Below are 19,794 nucleotides of genomic sequence, written 5' to 3'. Positions count from 1 at the left end.
AACCAGCCTGCCTCAGTCGTTCTCTTCTTTAGATTGTTGATGGACCTTTAAAGTTCTATGTGTACATTTGAAAAGAATTCGCTTTACAGCCAGTGGCCTTGTTCCCACCGACTCATTGTTGGGCGTGTGTGTGTTTGGAGGGGGGTAGTTTTCCCAAAACCTGGCAACACTGCGGCATCATAACATAAACATAAGTTAATGGAGCCGCGCTGGCTTCTCTATACTGAGAACATCCGAGTTATCAGGTCCGCTTCAGCAGCTTGATTATCTCAGGGGAGCCCAATTTCAGCGTAATTATATATATTCACTGGGCCACTACAGAAAAGGTTGCGTAACTTTCAGTAGCACTTTTACCATGAGTTACATGATTAGGATCAGATTGAAATGCATTCATATTGTTTAAATTCGTTTCCAATAATTACTGATTTGTTGTAATTATATTAGTGTTTCTTGTATTAAAAATGTGGAAGAAGAGTAAGCCTGAACAGTAGGTGCATGTAGCTAAGTTTACACCTAAAATGGGTATTTCCAGTAGATGTCTTCGTAGAAACTGCATCATAAAGCTGCACATATGGATGTGGTTTTCAGGCCCAGGCCCACCGGATCAGGAAATTAATTGCTTGTGAAAAGCAACAGAAGACTCTGCATTTCAGCACCAGAAAACATCTGGATCACATAAAAAGCTGATGGCTCTTCTCTGAACAGTAATTAGGATCTTCTGCACAGGGCCTGAACAAGCGGGAAAGACCAGATTCAACCAAGAAGTGTCAGGGTTATGTTCTGAGTGCTTACGGAACGTGATTTATATGTGCATTAAGTAACCAAGTCAATTCATCAGATGCCCTTATAAAGAGCGACTTACAATCAGTAGTTACAGGGACAGTCCCCCCCTGGAGACACTCAGGTTTAAGTGTCTTGCTCAGAGACACAATGGTGGTAGGTGGGATTTGAACCTGGGTCTTCTGGTTAACAGGGGAGTATGTTAACCACTAGGCTACTAGCACTCCTGATGAATTATAATGACATGATAAATTATATTCAATTAAAATCCAGATCACTAAATGACTAGTTTAAACCATATCAGCTCGCAGTTGTATCCACCAGTTAACAAAAAGAATAAATCAATTTATAAAAAGTATTAAAAAAAGAACTACTTCAGATTTTAAAAAGTGTTTAATACAAAACATGTAAATGAATAAATATTTTTGCTTGATGAAAACAGTAATTAGAAAATGATGACTGTTAGAACAACAACAGTTTAGTAGTCAGAACCAACAGAGCAGAATCCAACAGTGACTAGTGCAACAGGGCAGAGGGGCGGACAGCAGGTTACCTGGTCAACGCTACAATTTAATCAGAACTGGCAACGTGCCCGAATGTGGCTCAGTACATCTGTGCCAGTGCCTTGTGGGTGGTTTTTTTCCTCAATGAGTGCAGGATTAAAAAAGAACACCATACAATCATATTGTGCTAAACAATCAATTTCACAAACCGTGAACCCCTTCATTTTTGGTGGGAAAAAATATATTCCAACATCAAGTAAGACACTGGAATCCTGTTAGTATGTGTTCGTAGCACAAGGTTTGAAAAATAGAAGGATTTTGTTTGTTAAAAATGCTTATTGATGAGATTAAAGTTCAGTTTGCTCAGTCAGCCAGTGGGGCTAAACCTCACTGCAAACACGGCAGATAAGACAATCCCACAGTCTGTATGTATGTGCGCGCTGGCGCACACAAACACACACACACACACGCAGCTCTAAGCAAAATATGGGAGTGGAGTTTTTAGTTTAGTCCAAGAAAAAAAAAAAAAAAAACTCAGTGCTGACGTCAAGTCGATCCCATGCAGAAGGAAAAAGCCATAATGCCCCATAAGATCTAATAAAACAGACAAACTCTGCAACAAAAAAAAAGACAGAAAAAGGAAAGACCCACAATAGGTTAGGCATGGCAGATTCAGAGGAAGTGTGTGTCAGAGACGGTCAGTGTTACGACTTGACGCAAGTTCTTTCAAAGGGATGAAAAATGTTTCTTCTTTTCCAGCCACTTCTTTTTTTTTTTGGTTCACATCAACAATCCACTCGACGAGAGCTCGACCTGCTCAGGGAATTTCTGTTAAAACAAACAGGGAGAAGGAACAGAGGAGTGTTATCTGGTGGAAACCAGGCTGCTTCTATAACAAACGTGTGTGTGTGCTTTTACACTAGGTTTGTAATGTAATGTCCCTAATCAGATCCTTTAGTGCCTGGCAGGCTGCTGAAGGACGTTTTTTGTCTCTGGGGTTTCAGTGGTCCTGCTGGTTGTGATTAAGAGTGTCAGTGCTGCTGCCTCACATCAGCCAGCAGCTGTGTGTGTGTGTGTGTGTGTGTGTGTGTGTGTGTGTGTGTGTGTGTGTGTGTGTGTGTGTGTGTGTTACTAATGGTGCAAGTAAGAGATTTAAGTGTGTATATGTGTTAGCACTGAGAGGGTTAGTGTATGTATATTGCCAGTGTATATTGTGTAGCTGAAGATGCAGTGAGTCAACAGGCATTTTGCTGGTTTTCACTTGAGTACGAAAAAAAAAAATCAAACAGCCAGCAGTCAGTTTTACAACCAGGAAGATGGAGGTTTCTGGGAAGATGGCGGTGCTCACAGTTGCAGCGGCTCGGTGCTCTCCCCTCCCCACCTTACAAAGCGGCACCACATATTAGACAAATTGTACCATTACCATTGTATAAGCAAGTGAATATGGCATGTATAGGGCTGTGTGATCATACCAAAGTCTACAGTTAGCAGGTAAACACAATCAAGATCCTCGTGATACTTGTCCTTGTGAGTCAGTCTGTGGTGCAGTGGGTTAAGCCCAGTCCTGCACATGTAGTATTTTGCATAGTGTGGTTCAAATCCCACAAGCGGACATCGGTTGCACAAAGTGCAACAAATTCTCCATTTTATTCTGTTCTAATTTGGCATTAATATCACTTGCCATTTGTAAATCTGCAACAGTCCCCATCTGCTGGAAAATGTCAAATAAAGAACACGCACAGAGATCACTGACTGCCTCGGTCACGATCTGATCTGTAGCATGAGCTCAGTGCTGTAAGGATATTACACTTGTTCTCTATATTACCACAAACAGTGCAAATTGCAACACCTCAAAATACACTATAGAGAAAAATATGAGGAAACAGTTATTTTATTTTATTATATTTCAATATCGTCCAGCCCTAATCCTGTGTATCTATGTGTGTGTGTGTGTGTGTGTGTGTGTGTGTGCATTACCTTTGTGTAGGTGTAGATGGTTGTGGCAGGGTTCTGTATAACTGTGGGATCTTGCGGTTGATGACAGGACCAAGCGATTCCTTCAGTTTGGTGTAGTTGCGCTCCAGCTCCCGGTGGTACTCCTTCTGATCTGGACCAATCAGAGACTTGTTCTTCCGCAAAGCATCCTCACACCTATCACACAGAAACAGCAGCACCTGCTCAAAGCCATTCACTGGTTTATCAAATAATATAAAACAAAGACAATTTCCTGTAATATACTACACATAATAAGAAACATTCTCAAGAGCAGTAACATGAACTTTTTTGTCATTATTATTATCAAATTATTATCAATGAAAGTGAAAATGAAGTTATTGTCGTTGTGAAACACTGCAGCACAGCACACGGTGCACACGGTGTGTGGAGACAGTACTTTGCTCAGTGGCACCTCACCGGTTCGGGATTTGAACCTGCAACCTTCTGATTACTGGTCTGCATCCTTACTCGCTAGGCCACCACTGCCCCCAAATGAATGTGGGCAGGTGAGACTCGAACCCGGGCCGCCTGCGCCAAAGACGAGTTCCATAACCGCTTGGCTATGGATTGTTTTCTAAAATAAATGCAATTTTGATAAAAAATGTATGACCCTGATTGTTCCTCTCAGGACATTTACCTCTTTGTGAAATCCTTGAAGCACAGACGCAGTTTGTTGTGATGCCGGAAGAGCTTGGGGTCATCAGGAATGTCAGAAAGGAAGACCTGTGCCACTTCCAGAGGTCCCTGGGGAAGAAAAAAACAGAATTACCCACATTATTATTCCAGCCGCACAGCAATGCCCTCTGGCAGCAGTCACTATATGCGAGAACCTGGTTGACTGTGGTGCCCACGCAGCCTTGCAGCACCATCTGGAGCATCTTGGGATCAGCAGGGTCCTGGTGAGTGGCGAACGCCAGTTCCTGAGTCTTCTTCTGCATGTCCTCGATGGCCACCTCCACAGGAACCAGAATGATCTGAGAAGGTTGTTTAAGACAGAAGGAATTATGGGACTGGAAATGGAATGGAAAGTGTCCAAAACACACTGCGGCGCCTGTGCACACCTCTTCTTTGTGAATGACGTTGATGCGGGTTTTGATATAGGGGAAGGCGTGGCTGGTGGTGAGGATGGTCTTGCGTTTGTACTGCTCGTGCAGTTCGCCGTGGGCGCGTCCGTCCAGCGTGAAAGGCGTACAGTACATGAATGTGCGCAGATTGTAGTTCTTGTCAAAGTAGGTGATGCGCTCCTTCAGCTCGTAGGTGTCGAAGAAGGGCTCCACGTAGGTGATCTGGAGGTACGCCTGATTACAGTACAACATTTGAATCTTCCGCAGCCATAATGAACCGAGAGGGATTAAACCAGACAATGTTCCTGATCTTTTCATTTTTTAAAAATCTGACCTTATTGGGGTCCAGCTTGTTCTTGTCCACTGGGTTGGAGTCCTTAATGATCTCTACCATATCATCACCAAAGCGCTCAGCGTAAAACTCCTATGAAAACATGGAGCACCATCACAGACCATTTGTGGATGTACATGGATAGAAAAACAATAATTCCACTGAAATAAGAACTACATTGTAATATTAAATTTTACATTTAAACTATTAAAGTGAAGTGATTGTCACATGTGATACACAGCAGCACAGCACACGGTGCACACAGTGAAATTTCTCCTCTGCATTTAACCCATCACCCTGAGTGAGCAGTGGGCAGCCACGACAGGCGCCCGGGGAGCAGTGTGTAGGGAGGGTGCTTTGCTCAGTGGCACCTTGGCGGATCGGGATTCGAACCGGCAACCTTCTGATTACGGGGCCGCTTCCTTAACCGCTAGGCCACTGCATCCATTTCCATTTCATGGAAAAGATTTTGTAATTTCATTCAGAGCTTTGATAGATGTTATATTAATTATACATAGGGTGAAAAACATTTACGATTGTGGCTATCAAGTGTCTTATATTGCTAGAATTAATTTTTACAGTTACCTTTGGGTAAAATTAAATTACAAAAACCGAAAATCACAATACTCACTACTTGGCTTTAAACAAAAAATAAATTGTGTTTGTTTTAAATAATCTGTAGGCAATGCATGTAACAAGAATGCATAATTGTTAAATTATTTTCTATTAAGGCCATTCAGCTGTAAATAATGAAAGAAAGATGTTTAATATGTTATGCCTTGCCTCCAGTCTGTGGGAAATCTCAGCAAGTTTGGTTATAGACGGCTCCTTATACACAAATTCCTGCTCATCCAGGTCCCCAAAGCGGCAGCCATAGAAGCCCACCCGGAAATATGTGCCAAACATCCTCTACACACTGCAGGAACAGGGGGAAGAAAGGAAGAGAATGAATAAACACATTAAGATTTTGAGACATCAGCCAATGCTGAGGCAATAAGCTGGTAGACTGTGTGTGTATGTGTGTGTGTGTGTACGCGCACTCACAGGCCGATTTTGGGTGCTAAATTAAATTCCTGTGAAATGTCTATGTAGCAGTGCAAATGTGTGTGAGTGTTAACTAGAGTTCAGCAGTAGTGGGTTCATGTCCCTCTACTCACCATTTGAAGTACAAAAGAGAACACGAAAGAGCGCGGGGAGCCGAGAGGGTGGAGGAAAAACAGAACAAAAAAAGAGGTAAGTGATTCCTTTGTAGATCCCTCGGAACAAAAACATGAATATAAAAAGACTTGCATCAAAGAAAATAAAAATCACTTACCTCCCACCCTGAACTCTGTTGGGATGGGGTGGTAGTGGGGTTGTCCAAACAGACAGAGAGAAGGGGTAGGTATGAGAAAAAGAGAGAGGCATTACATAACCCAAAATTAAAAAAATAAATCTTATATGTTCCCCTTTCTTATTTTTCAGCTTAATTTGTTGTCCAAATGATATCTTTTCTTTTTGGCACAAGCTCATGAGGCAGGAAGTGATCGTTAACAAACTGGAACTTCAATTCAGAACCTGATTATGACCTCTTAGTCTGTCTCAGCAGCAAGATGTAGCCCAGCTGCGCACACACAACCTCGGGTGAGCTGACCTGATTGTAGACTTTGTTGAAGGCGTCCTGCAGCTTGCCGTGGACGGTCGCCAGCTTCTTGAAGTCTCGGTTGGCTTCGTGAATGGGCAGGAGGATCTTATAGACCTCGTTTATGGCCTCGTACATGCCGGCCTGGGGGCAGGAGAATGATCAGTGCACAGACATGACATTTAGGTTAAAAAAAGTCACACAAAATCTAATCAGCGCAATAGTCATCTCAAAACTGTGATATAAATTACAGAAAATAAATTCGATTTTTATATCATAATTAAAACCGAATTTGTGACTCTGTAACACTTATTCACATGATATTCGCATGCATCCATGCTGCTGGACAATGTCATGCCTACAACTCTGCTTGGCAGAGTAAATGTGTAAAGATGATGATATATATAAATCACAATATATAGTGTACACAGCATCCTGTAAAGTCCTGCAACTTCAAAGTCTAAACAGGAATTTTCAGCCTCACTGAATTAAGGGTAAAATAAATATTGAACGAAACATAGCTCACTAGATATCCACAACAGCATTAAGTAGCCATTATTCATACTGATTTGAAATGTCTTGATTTAATGCAGCGTGTGCCTGTGTGTATGTGCTCATGTGGCCATTACCATGTTGAAGGAGGCAGCTGCCTGTTCCAGCAACCCCACCAGGCCAGATTCACTGAAGTATTTCCCTGCACAGATGCCCTCCTCCTCAGGGGACAGGATGTCATCAGACACGGCTGATTCCTCCAGGACATTGGAGGAAATGCTCTGCAATAAATGGTTGTACATCAAAAACCCAACAAGCATTCATGCTAACACACATACAATGACCTTCACAAAATGAGAATGAACAATATGTTATTTAATATACACAATTAATTTGTTTTGTTGTGGCACCCCAATATAGCGAAATCTAATGAAGAAGTCTTGCCTGGAAAGACACACAGCCAATGGGGAGGTAGCGGCAGTCCTCCAGCATGTTGAGGTACTCGGCCACCAGGGCGGCGCTGTGCACCAGACAGTGAGCTGCCTCTGCGTGGTTCCCCCTCTCTGAGTGTTTCCCCGCCATGTTCTGCAGCCACGTCAGGCGCAGGTCTGGAGAGTTCTGGTAACCTTTTGCAATCCTGGTTTCCACAGGCAAAATAAGAAGCTAGTATTCATCGAAAAAATGGGCCGATGGGGCTCTGCACTGTGTGTCTGAGTGAGTGAGCACACCTGTACATCAGGTCAATGAGCATCTCTGGGTCCTGCTGGTGTTCCTTCATCTTGACCGTGTCCGTCAGAATCATGTGCAGGTTGAACACTAAATCCTGAACCTGAGGAACACAGCACGAGTAGCACAACGATCCACGGCTAATGGATTAAGAAGCCGTTCACTCGTCCACATTTAACTAACGATAGCACTGGGCTTGTTTCATCTACAGTAGTTAAACAAGCCACTGTCACCACAGTAACAATCAGTAGTTACTGGGACAGTCCCCCTCAGGGTTGTCTTGCTGAGGGACACAATGGTAGAAAGTGGGGTTTGAGCCTGGTTCATAGGAGAGTATGTTACCCACTAGGCTACTAGCACCCCCACCTGTTGTCCGGTTTCTACTCATGTGTGGCGAGTTTGGACTTTACCTGCTCGGGGAATGGCGAGTCCCGTAGCTCCAGGTCGTCCTCTGCGTAGGTCAGGATGGTCTTCAATGAGTGACGTAGGTGCTCTTCATTAAAGTTTTGGGACATTCCCACCAGAGAGGACAGTGACATCGTCACCTGCATCTTCACACGGGCAAAGTTCTGCACACAAGAGGAGGGACAGATCTGACCTACAGTGACCTCCAGCATGGTCAAGGATCTGTCCCTCCAGCCCTCTCTGGACTTCTTTCAGCTTCCCCTCCCTCTGGACTTGCCTCATTCAGACCTTAAAGGACTAGTGGTAATTTCATTCCTGTGTTAATGACTACTGTCCATTCTTTATAATAAGTTAGACACAATTTAAAATAGATTCTATTTAAAATCTTCCTTTGTTTTCTACACCACAGTAAAAACCAGACAGGATGGATCTACGAAACTTGGATTGCTAATTTTCCATTACAGTTAATTCAGTTTTAAACGTGTAAGGTGTATGAGCCCGTAAACCATCCAGAACCGTCTGGTCTGCTGATCTGATCTTTACTTTTTTGTGTCTGTGAAGGTCTTTGGTGAAATCTGTCATAGTGTTTTGTGTGGATGTATATCACAGTATACTTCTATAAAGTGCAGCTCCACAGCTCCAAGATTCTGGGAAGCATGCAGACAGTGAGTTCACCTTCAGAACACATCTTGTGTACGTGCCATTATGTACACTGCACTTTGTTTCTTACATTCCCGATCTCAAAGTTCTGTCTCATCAGCAGGTAGAGCGAGGCGCTGGCGTGGCTGCGGACTGAGGCGACCCTGCTGCTGCAGTGACGCAGCAAACGCAGACACAGATCCGCACACAACTCTGTGTCCTCCTCAAACAACATCTCTGGGAACTGGGAACACACAAACAGAGATGCACATATTTATCATATTCTCACACATGTACACACACACACACACACGTCTTTTAAATGAACACACCTTGAAGACCAGCGCTCTCTGTGTGGCAAAACAGTGTTGCAGGAAGAGGGCGCTCTGGTTCCCTGCCATGCTGTGGAGGAGAACACGCAGAACCCCTCCCAGAACACTTTCCTTCAGCTCGGACACCACCACAGTCTGTGAGGACACAGAAGAGTTCATGTGCTGAGAGGACTACAGGGCACGTGACAGCACAGTCCTGAAGAACCCCACGAGCCCCACCTTCACTATGACCTCCAGAGTGTCCAGTACTATCAGAGACACCTCAGTGGCCAAATTTCCGTCCACCACAGACTCCTGCTCCACCTCTGCTTTAGATCTACAGGGACATACACAGTCGTATTATGTTTCCAGACAGACTCAAATCAGAATAACAAATCAGAAGAAAATACCAGAAGTGAAGGAAGAAAAGTAAATTTTAATGAGAAGAAACTGACTTGTCGACTCTGTCTGTGTTTTGTCTCCAGTGAGTGACATTCTTCCTCCATCTGACATTTTCCTGGTTACCATAAGGACTCCTCTCTGCAAGGAGAAACATACAGGTTTAAAATACACACATTTAAATGTACATTTACAGCATTTATCAGACGCCCTTATCCAGAGCGACTTACAGGGACAGTCCCCCCCTGGAGCAACTTAGGGTTAAGTGTCCTGCTCAGGGACACAATGGTAGTAAGTGGGATTTGAACCTGGGTCTTCTGGTTCACAGGCGAGTGTGTTACCCACTAGGCTACTACCATGCACACATGTGCATGAAGTGTACATATTCCTATTTGATATTCATTTCCTGAAATGCTTTTATCCCAAATAAAAAAAGTGAAAGTGAAGTGAGTATCATTGTGAAACACTGAAGCACAGAACGAAATGTGTCCTCTGCATTTAACCCATCACCCTGAGTGAAAAGTGGGCAGCCATGACAGGCGCCCGGGGAGCAGTGTGTGGGGACGGTGCTTTGCTCAGTGGCACCTTGGTGATCGGCAACCTTCTGATTACGGGGCCGGTTCCTTAACCGCTAGGCCACCATTGCCCCATTTGTCCTCTGCATTTAACTGATCACCCTTAGTGAGCAGTGGGCAGCCATGAACGGCACCCGGGGAGCAGTGGGGACGGTAACTTGCACAGTGGCACCTTGATTTGAACCAGAAACCTTCCATTTAAGGGAGCGATTCCTCACCCGCAAGGACTAAGTGGTGCATCACATGCACTGACTGACCAGATAAACTGGTTACCTCTGCAGCGCCGCACCATCTCCTGCCTCGCCCCGATGGTGCCAAGGATGGCCTCCTCCAGACGAGCCTTCATGTCCTGAGACTTCTTAAACGTCAGGCTGTTTATCCTCTCCAGTGCCTTCTTACCCTGTGACCATTTGGGCATCGCATTAGAATGACACCGGCACATCCCAAATGAATTTCAGTCACAGGAATATCTGAAACCAGTTTAACTACAGCTAAGCATGAGACGATTGTTTTATTCTCCAGCTTTTGCAGGGGCTGCACCAAGCTTAAAGCCAAAACAACCAAAGTGACACCTTGTACTCGAAGCAGGAAACACAGAGGTGCAGGAGGTCGAGCAGGCGGTTGATCTGCAGGACTGACAGGTCAGAGACGTAGCGCTCCAGCAGGGCGGCATCAGCATTCTTCAGCACCCACAGGAAACACACCAGGAGGGTTCTGCTGCACTCAGCCGACAGAGTGCTGCCCTGTCTCCCAGCCTAACGAAAAATGAAAATACTTACAACCATCATGTACCATTTCATATTTATATACAATGCGCTAAATAACATTAATGTATCACTTAATGATTAGGTGAATTTGTTTAATAGATAGCAATAATACATTATGTGAGTGTCTTGTTTTTGAAGACATATGCACACGGTGCTCATTTTAAATGTTCTGAAAATAAAATGATCATGACTATCTAAGGCACCCTCTAGTGGACAGACTCACACAATAAAACGTCCAGACAAGGACGCACGCTCGTGGGTGGAGACTTGTGCGCAATGGAGCCTCTAGTGGTGAGACTCAATACTGCAACAATGACCTCATTCTCTGGCCGAGGGAATGTTCCAGAAGGCATTACTCATGACTGTATTAATTACGTCTGGCACACATGGCCTCTCTTTCCCCTTGGTTGCTGTAAATTATTTAATATGCAGGATTTCTGCAAAGGTGTGCTCCCAAAACACATTTATTTTATTCAAAGGGTTCATTCAACATGGATTATCATTTCTGTGACACTGAGAGGAATCCAAACAGTGGCATAATTTAATGTGGATTTTATGGTGTTATTATTGCATCACTCACCACTGTGGGCAAAGCAAATGGATTTGCTTTGGAGTGTGGCAACGGCGAGCCAGCTATTGCCATGGCAACAGACTGACTGATAGTGCTGGAGTTGTCTGGGTCACCATCGTCGGCGAGAGTGGAGACATGACGTGCGCGGGGAGGAGAGGTGTCTGTGTGCATAGAGAGGAAAACAGACTCTCCAGCATCCAAGACCCCCTTCTATTCAGAAACACGCCTTTTTTGACAGGCACCTGCTTAGCGCAGACCCAGTGAGTGCTTACATGCAGAGTAGCAACTGACATGAAAGGCCAAAGGTCACTTACCAGTAAAGTCATGGAGCTGACACAGAGTTTCCATGACAACGGGTATGAGAGGCAGGTACAGCTGAGCGATGTGAGAGCGCACCTGAGAGTCGATATGCCGGGGGTCTGCATCATGGCTACACATCAGTGAATGCAGTGCACTGATGGCCTTCTTATGCAGGAAAAAGAGCCTGAGGGAAACCAAGACTGGGCTGTTAAGCTCACTTTATACAGTTACCTGGAAATTCTCCATTTTTCATTACAGCCTCACCCCATCTATCTGTACAGTGCTCATGTTTTCTGTGTTCAAAATGCTACCAGATGTGTAAAAATTCCCTCTGGATCAATACTGATTCCCTTTGAAAGCAGAGGCATGTTTCTGTGTTGGCTACTGTATGTCATATGAATGTCTAGATGGTGGCTGGTGAAAGTTTTTATAGTCCATACAAAATACCTTTCTGGGGGGAAGAAAAACTATCATTTCCTCAGTGTCTACCAAGCTAATCATCTTGGTGATGCCTGGGGTTTGACTAGCTGTGTGGATATGTGTGTGTGTGTGTGTGTGTGAGCGAGAGAGAGAGAGAGAGAGAGAGTGTGTGTCTCACCCCTCTCCATCAGGTTCCAGTATGAGTGAGAGCTCTGACAACAGCAGGCCAGAAAGGAAGTGCTGCTGGCGGAACGGAGCTGACAGTTCAAACATACTCTGCACCCCCTGATCCTGAGCCTGGCAGGAGAACGCAGAGCTCTGAAGCGGAGATGGAGGGGAGAGAAGTCAGATCAAGATACCCCTGCATTCTATACTGAATCTGACATCCACGACCAGCCCGTACCTGAGAGGTGGTAGAGGAGGTAGAGGGTGATGGGGAGGCCGGGGGGCTGAGGGTGGAGCAGGGAAGGTTCAGGGTGACGTACTGCTCATGACTGCAGACGATGCGCAGGAAATCGATCCTCAGAGCAGTCAGAGCACTGGGGTTCTGAGCTGTGTGCAGCTTATTGGAAATCTGATAGGAAAAGTGTCATATTTATTTCATGCAAGATTTGTTTTTAATCAGTATTCAAACCACATACTGTGAATCTTTGGGTTAACCTGCTTGTAGTACGAGCGGATGAGGTTGAACACAAAGCCTCGGTCAATCAGAGACAGCAGGTCATTGAGGAAGAAAGCCAGGCTGCTGTTTAGCCTCTCCACCAGCTCCACATCCTGAGGGACATAAACAGAACACTGCAGTGTTCTACGCAACATTCGCAGGATGCCACTGCTGTCTGAACAACTGCTGCTTACCTTGTGGTACCGGCTGGCGATGTCTGCGCTGATGGCGCAGACTAACGCCGCGATGTCGTCCACAAAGCGGTCCGGGAACCGCTGGCGTCTCGGGACATCCAGCCGGGACGAGAGGAAAAGGTGGTGGGACATGCTTTTCACCTGAGGGGAGACAACCTCTTAGTAGCTAGTATCTATCTACAGCAGAGGAGGTCTTCATGTACATGTTTCTCACAATTGAGTAATGAAGTGAATATTTCGCCCCTGTGTACACAACCACAGCTCACCAGATTAACGTGGCGTGCAGCAAGACGTGCATGAACAGTAAAGGGACCTGGTCTAGCAACTACAGTATATTCTGAATATTATACATTGTAGAGTCGATGGTGCAGTGTTCACCTTTCACCTTTAACCCAAAAACCAGGGTTTTATGAGTAAATGCTGTGTGTTCCGCGCCATTTTATGTTGGTAGAAAGCATCGTAGGGTGTGTCATTCCTAATTTTCATTTTGTTATTGCACGTGCGGGTTGCTTACCATGAGCTGGAAAAAAAACCAGGCCTGATGCAGCGCCGCCTCCCTCACCGTGCTGGTGCTCACCACCCACTGCAGCGCCAGCTCCTCGTGCAGCAGCTGGCCAGAGGAGAGATGGAGACATTCAGAGAACACCGCAGGCAGCGCGCGCGCGCACACACACACACACACACACTCCTCTCCTCGCACTCGTTCAACTTATTAAAGTGGCCTTATACGTGATGTACATTTACAGTTGAGGTTTCTATCAAACACACACAGACAGACTCAAACACAGAGGTGTTTGGAAAGGTATGAAATGAAGAAGGATGGAAGTCAGGATGAGTGTGTGTGTGTGTGTGTGTGTGTTACCTTCTTGGCAGTCTGCCTTGTGGGTGCAGAGTAGAAGGAGGAACTTTCCAGGAAGGCAGACATGCGATTAGAGCAACGCTCAAACGCCTTCTCAGGAGGATGCGATGGCGATGAGAGAGAAAGAGGAGGAGACGCCACAGATGAAAATGGGGAGAAACTGATGGATGAATGAATGGATGAAACTGACCACAAATTAACTGGTGCAGATCTTTTTCAGGAGGGTTGCAGTGTATTTTGGGTAATTATGATCATTTAAAAAAATGACTAGAGGAGAAAACAATCCGGCCAATGAAACAAACCCCAGCAGACCGAGAAGTGGAGTTTGGTTACTGTACTTTAAAGCCACAGATAATTCGTTTACAGACTAGTTTATTCATTCATTTACAGATTATTTGATTTCTCTTTGATCCTCTGAGGATGGTGGACATGGACCTTGAAGATGATGCTGGATGAACGAGTGCTATGTTCGATTTCATGCTACAGTTCTCAGAGCCTGCAGGCTGGACCTGGTACTGCATGACTAGAGCATGCTGGATCAAAATGAGCTTAAAGGTATAAGAGATAGAGGTTCATCAGGACACCTTCACCAGAGAGAAAATAAAAAACCCACGGCGATCTCCATGTAGTAAGCAAAACAGTGTTACAAGCTTTAGATGAAAGAGAATGATGCATTATGGGAGAAGACCACCTGAATGGTGTCAGGAGAGTCAAGAGTGAATGAGAAAGAAGATAATGACGATGAAGCAGCATGGAACACACATTCTGACACCTCCACAAATGGAAGGATGAAGGAGGAACACTGGGTGAGGTCTGTAGGGGGGGACAGGCACCTGCTTCAGCTCACAGCTGGAGTTGGGGTTCCGGCGGAGCACGGCCCTGGAACCGCCAGGGGCGTAAGCAGAGTTTACCCAGGAGTGCGAGCGGTCGATCCCCTGCTCACCAGCACAAACACACAGATACAGAACAGGGCAGGAAGGGGGTGGGGGACCAAGTGGGAGGATATAACAAGAGAAAGGAGGAAAGAGCACAGTGGAAGCAGAGGAGAGCTTTGCATTACTGATAAGAGCAGGGTCATCTGCAGTTCGCGCAGGAAGACATCACAACTACAGGCACGCAGGAAAGCATCCAAAACCCACACTTCCAGAGGTCTGGGGCGCGCCTTTAAACAGGAAGTGAAGCAATGTCCAACACCCACAGTCAATGCATTTGAATTCAAAGAGAGAAGAATGACTGAAAATAGAACCAAAGGAGTTACTTCCAGAGCTCTGACCCTAAAAAAAATGTGCAGACTCAAGAGAGACGATGCCAAAAAACACATGCTTCCCCACTCTTGTACAAAGCTCATGAAGACAGAAGAGCTTTGAAATCACAGAAACTCAAAAAACTGTTTGTGCATTAGAGACCATTTCTGGAAATGATTGGCAGGTGCTGGAGGCATGGCAGAGGTTTGGACATGTTTGAGATGAAAGATATCATGTTTGTTTATTAGACTGGATAATACAGTAAGTGGTAAATTTACATTTTACATAAAATCACATTTTATTATACATTATAAATGCATCATTACATAATGATGTAATGACGCACCGCATACAGAAAGCTGGGCTACTTAGTAAAAGGAATGTGGTAGACGTCAATTAAATTAGAGGCATGAACTGTATGTACCTTGTTGCCAATGATTCGCTGCACTTCTTCGTCGGGCGAGGCAGGGGTGGTGGCCAGGTCAGGGTTCGAGTTGCTGATGCTCTTAGAACGAGAGAGGTTCAAGCTACTGGGGCGGCCCGTCGCCCTCGACAACGTGGCGTACTGGATAGGCATCTCGTAGGCTGTGTTCCCCACTATCCAGGGAAGAAACACCACCATTTTTCATTCAAGATGAGCTTAGAAGAAAAGTGCTAGTAGCCTAGTGGGTAACACGCTCGCCTATGAACCAGAAGACCCAGGTTCAAATCCCACTTCCTACCATTGTGTCCCTGAGCAAGACACTTAACCCTGAGTGTCTCCAGGGGGGGACTGTCCCTGTAACTACTGACTGTAAGTCGCTCTGGATAAGGGCGTCTGTTAAATGCTGTAATTGTAAAATGTAAGTGTATAAATGACAGTCCCTCTATATTGTACAGGACTTCTGCTTAATGATAGAATAGAATGATAGAAGGAAACACTGCCTCTAGATACTCTTCATTCACCACAATACAGATGGCAGGAACTTGTACATGAACGGTTGTAGAGGCGAGTCTCCGTCACTGAGATAATAAGCACATGTAACAACAGGATTTGGGAGATTTAGCTGAGCAGGTTGTTTTACCGAGACTACACCTCACTGAGTAGGAAACCAGACAGAATAAATACATGGTCGAATAAACCATGAACGCCCATAACAGGCATATTTAAATGACACCACAGACATGTGACTCACCACCAGGGGGAGATGTTGGCTCATTACTCGGCAGATGGAAACAGTAGAAGATGTAGGAGGCCAGCAGATTGTTGCGGCCATGCTGGTCCTGGTTGCCATCCAGGTTTTTGTGGATCTGGTTGACCAGCAGGGCCATCGCCTCGAAAGCAGCTCGACCCAAATTCACTGTAGAATAAGACGGTGTTACAGCAAACTTGATCCATTATGTTTTGCAGAGAGTGGGCAACATCCTGTTACTAGTTTACTTCCATTATGCAGAGTGCCACACCCTGTGTTATCATGCATCCTTTGTTGCAATGGTTCCAGTCCAAAATTTGATAAATAAATCTCCATTTAAGAACCTGTTCCCTCTCAAGCACACAGAAAAAGCAAAACCTCACCAATCTGGCCGGCGATGACCGGTGGGTGTACAATGAGCAGGATGAGTTTACTGAGGAGCTGGTGCAGGAACCGCACGCAGGTGTCCAGCAGCGCCCCCTTCAGGGCAGCCATACTGGCCTTAAGCTCCGCCTCCACGTTGGCCTCTGTGATGATGACGTCCTTTAGACGAAAGGGGAAGGAGTATTCCTCCAGGACGTAGACCAGAGTGAAGAACTTGTCCAGGTGAGGGTCCTAAAAAAACAAAGGTACAGCTAATGGGACCTGACAGGAGTATGTCAGAGTGTGTTTGAGAGTGTGAGTATGTATGTGTGTGTGTGTGTGTGTGTGTGTGTGTGTGTGTGTGTGTGTGTGTGTGTGTAAATACATTACCTGAGTGTGAACAGAAGATGCTGCAGTCACCTCCACATTAAAGACTCCTTTATGATTATCCACCCACTTCATTCCTGGGAGCTGCACCTGTAATGTAACGCGCGTGTAAAACCTACAGTGTGTGTATAATGAAGCCCTGTTGCTTTGCCTCCACACACTCACATCGGGCGTGAGGACGGAGTAACTGGGTGGCGGTTTCTCCACAGAGACGGGCAGGCTGAAGGAGCCGGTGCGCAGACGTCCGTGCTGCATTAGCGGGATCCACTGCAGAGACAAACATCGTTATAAATGATCCCTGACCAAAAGGGAATCTTCTGACTCGTTTCGAATGAAAGCTTTACTTTCCATGTGCTCCTCACAGCCCAAGACCAGATCATATCTGACTCAGTATCTGATTTCTTACTGTGTAGCCCACGGGGGTCTCCAGTGCGGTGTTCTGCTTTGGCTGGCAGCTGATGTGGTAGAAGGTGAAGAGAAGATGGTGGTTATCAGTCAGACTGGCCGGGATTTTCATCTTCACCTCCTCATAAAATTCTGGAGACCTAAAGACAGAAAGCAAGACTGAGGTGGTGATGAGGTGAAGGTGGCAGGAAAAAGCATGCAGGAGAAATGAGTAAAATATGGAAAAGTGGGCAAAGCACAAAATATCTCACTTGTTGTGGTAGATGATGGGTGTGTAGGCCTCCTTATAGAACTCAGGACAGCTTGACTTCCCAAAAATGACCTATTGATGAAACAGAAAGGATCGCATAATTAGTGCAGTCCCTTGTGTCGCAGAAAGCCTAATTGTATGAAGGGATACGAAAAGGTTGAAGTGATATGAAAAAGCCAAATAAATAAAATGAATCAATTTCTCTGAGTCTCTCAAGAATGGAAGTGAAACTTTGCATATAGATCCCGTCATTGAAATGAAGTCTTTTACCAACTCCATTTAAAGCATTTCACAGTGTGGCTGATGGAATTAAAGGAACTGTGAAACATCGCTGATTGAATTACAACATTTCTTGCAGCTCCTCTGAACAGATTATGACATTTTCATCAATCTTTGCGGGGTTCTTTATTGGATTAGTAACTTTCCATCAGATTCTAATATGATATTAGGTCATTTTTTCTCCAGCATAATGCAATCAGATCAGGATGTGACATCATGGAATCAAATGGTGACAAATTCAATTTTCAATTTATACCCTATATACCAGATCCAAGAAGAGGTCTTCCTGAAAAAAATAAATAAAGAGGCATTCTGGGGGTGACAAATGTGTCCAACCCATAAGTTTTCCTTATATTTAATTTTGTCCTTATCTTCATTCACATCAGTAGTATTACTCTTCTGCCTTTATAATTAGTACTAGCACAAGTTTCTATTTGAAAAAAAAACAATTTCGTAAACCCTAATGACCCTGACATGAGAAGAGTGTCACTCACAGGCATGGCCTGGCTGGGGTCCTCCCCTGCCATGAACTGCACCTTCACGGCGATGTTGCGCACGGAACCCTGCCTGCTGCTGAAGTTCAGGCTCTGAGGGTAGACATACAGCAGGTTCCTGAAAGGGCAAGACAGAGGAATATATGGCTTGAGGCACAGTGACCGAGTGGGTCTTCCGGGACCACCTGATTACTTAACCCCTCATGCACTCAACCTTGGAACCCTCATGTCATACACTTGTAAAGCAGGGCACCCTGGCCATGCACTCTGACCTTAAAACCTTCAAAGCAAACACAGGAGTTTTTTTGAAGCCTGGAGAGTTTTTGCTGGACCACTTCTGCCCCTCAAAAACCTTTTTTTTTTTTTTTTATTTTGCACACACACACACACACACACACACACACACACACAGCCATTATTGTCTAATAGAGTGCCACGGTGTTAAATTAAAATAGATTACATCAACCCTGGAATGACTGCGGTAATCATTGACTTGGCAAGCATCAGGGAATGTCATGTCAAGGTTTCAAGGTTTGCCTGGCAGGGGCTGGTGGGGGGAGGTGGAGCTCTTCGGCGATTGGCTCCGGTCTCCAAAAAGGACTCTCACGTTATTATATAAAGGATGCACAGGCACGGCTAACCTCGCACCAAACTTGCCAAAAGGCGCCGTTTGTGGGTCATCGCCATGCACAGGACGAGCGTCACCTTCTGCGCTCTGTGTGCGCTGCTGTGGACATCAGGCGCCGCGCCAGTGCCCACCGCGCCCGCCTCGGAGGAGGAGGTGAACGTGCTGATGTTCGGCGTGCTGCAGTTCGGAGACTCGATGCGCCACATGTACCAGAGCATCGAGACAAAGCTGGACCGCATCAGGAGGAACATCCTCAACACCCAGGGTCTGGTGGAGAGGCTGGGTCAGGAAACGCAGGAGGCCCAGCAAGCGGAAGCCCAGATCCGAGAGGGGCTCAACCACATACAGGTGAGGGGTACGGCCACTTCCTGCCAACTCCATAAATACAGGCAGAGCTGGAGAAGTATTTTCCAGAGATAATGTGAGATGCTACCATGTACCTCACAGCAGGGGAGAGAGTGGGTGGAGAGTAAAAGTGACTCTCTCAGACTTATTTCTAAACGCGCCACATGGTGCCAGAGTCAGACCTTTGAAAACCTGCTGAGGCTCAAAAAGGCAAAATTATCCCTTTGCATCTCGGGGCAACACTTTACCCTGTACAGAAACTGTAATTTAGCTGAAGAGCATCAGCTAAATAAAGAAAGATAAACATCAGAGGCCTGTCTCTGTTTTTAGACACAGACGGCGGGACTGTGGGCCGAAACACAGCAGGTCCGAGGACTGGTCAACAAGGCGGAGCAGGAAGAGCAGCGTCTGAAGAGGAAGCTGAGAAGTCTAGAAAATAAACTCAGGGCAGCCAGCCCAGACAACATTAAAACTTTAAAGGTAGGTTTCATAATATCACACTTGTCCCATATCACACTTGTTAACTGACACCTCAAGAACACAGAAATGTTATAATAAAACAATATTAAATGTAATAAAATATATAATATAGTAAAAATAATATCAAACCATAC

At 45.3% G+C, this 19,794-nt stretch overlaps 1 protein-coding gene across 6 annotated transcripts in view; it reads right to left on the bottom strand.

Annotated features, from left to right (window-relative positions):
• Positions 1–1,154: 1,154 nt before the first annotated feature.
• The window catches only part of dock6 (dedicator of cytokinesis 6), a 32,030-nt gene continuing 13,390 nt past the window's right edge, over positions 1,155–19,794 (bottom strand). For 3 of the 6 annotated variants that reach the window (XM_028985260.1, XM_028985261.1, XM_028985265.1), the window contains 36 exons: positions 18,208–18,325; positions 17,436–17,506; positions 17,186–17,324; positions 16,945–17,046; positions 16,783–16,869; positions 16,413–16,644; positions 16,033–16,197; positions 15,282–15,454; positions 14,447–14,548; positions 13,617–13,703; positions 13,269–13,364; positions 12,755–12,895; positions 12,560–12,673; positions 12,303–12,473; positions 12,078–12,217; positions 11,494–11,663; positions 11,189–11,340; positions 10,414–10,596; positions 10,115–10,241; positions 9,323–9,407; positions 9,108–9,204; positions 8,889–9,023; positions 8,648–8,800; positions 7,923–8,081; positions 7,515–7,615; positions 7,231–7,423; positions 6,924–7,067; positions 6,307–6,438; positions 5,989–6,003; positions 5,457–5,582; positions 4,677–4,766; positions 4,340–4,576; positions 4,109–4,252; positions 3,916–4,022; positions 3,261–3,434; positions 1,155–2,111 (listed from right to left, as the gene is read on the bottom strand). In XM_028985260.1, the coding sequence (XP_028841093.1) occupies positions 2,069–2,111; positions 3,261–3,434; positions 3,916–4,022; positions 4,109–4,252; positions 4,340–4,576; positions 4,677–4,766; positions 5,457–5,582; positions 5,989–6,003; positions 6,307–6,438; positions 6,924–7,067; positions 7,231–7,423; positions 7,515–7,615; positions 7,923–8,081; positions 8,648–8,800; positions 8,889–9,023; positions 9,108–9,204; positions 9,323–9,407; positions 10,115–10,241; positions 10,414–10,596; positions 11,189–11,340; positions 11,494–11,663; positions 12,078–12,217; positions 12,303–12,473; positions 12,560–12,673; positions 12,755–12,895; positions 13,269–13,364; positions 13,617–13,703; positions 14,447–14,548; positions 15,282–15,454; positions 16,033–16,197; positions 16,413–16,644; positions 16,783–16,869; positions 16,945–17,046; positions 17,186–17,324; positions 17,436–17,506; positions 18,208–18,325 (4,705 nt within the window). In that variant the 3' untranslated portion in view covers positions 1,155–2,068. The other 3 variants (XM_028985262.1, XM_028985263.1, XM_028985264.1) reach the window with 3 other exon arrangements.

Source organism: Denticeps clupeoides, chromosome 7, assembly GCF_900700375.1.
Source record: "Denticeps clupeoides chromosome 7, fDenClu1.1, whole genome shotgun sequence".
Lineage (NCBI taxonomy): Eukaryota > Metazoa > Chordata > Actinopteri > Clupeiformes > Denticipitidae > Denticeps > Denticeps clupeoides.
Note: the sequence above shows the minus strand (reverse complement) of the source record. Positions and strands in the feature narration are given on the sequence as shown.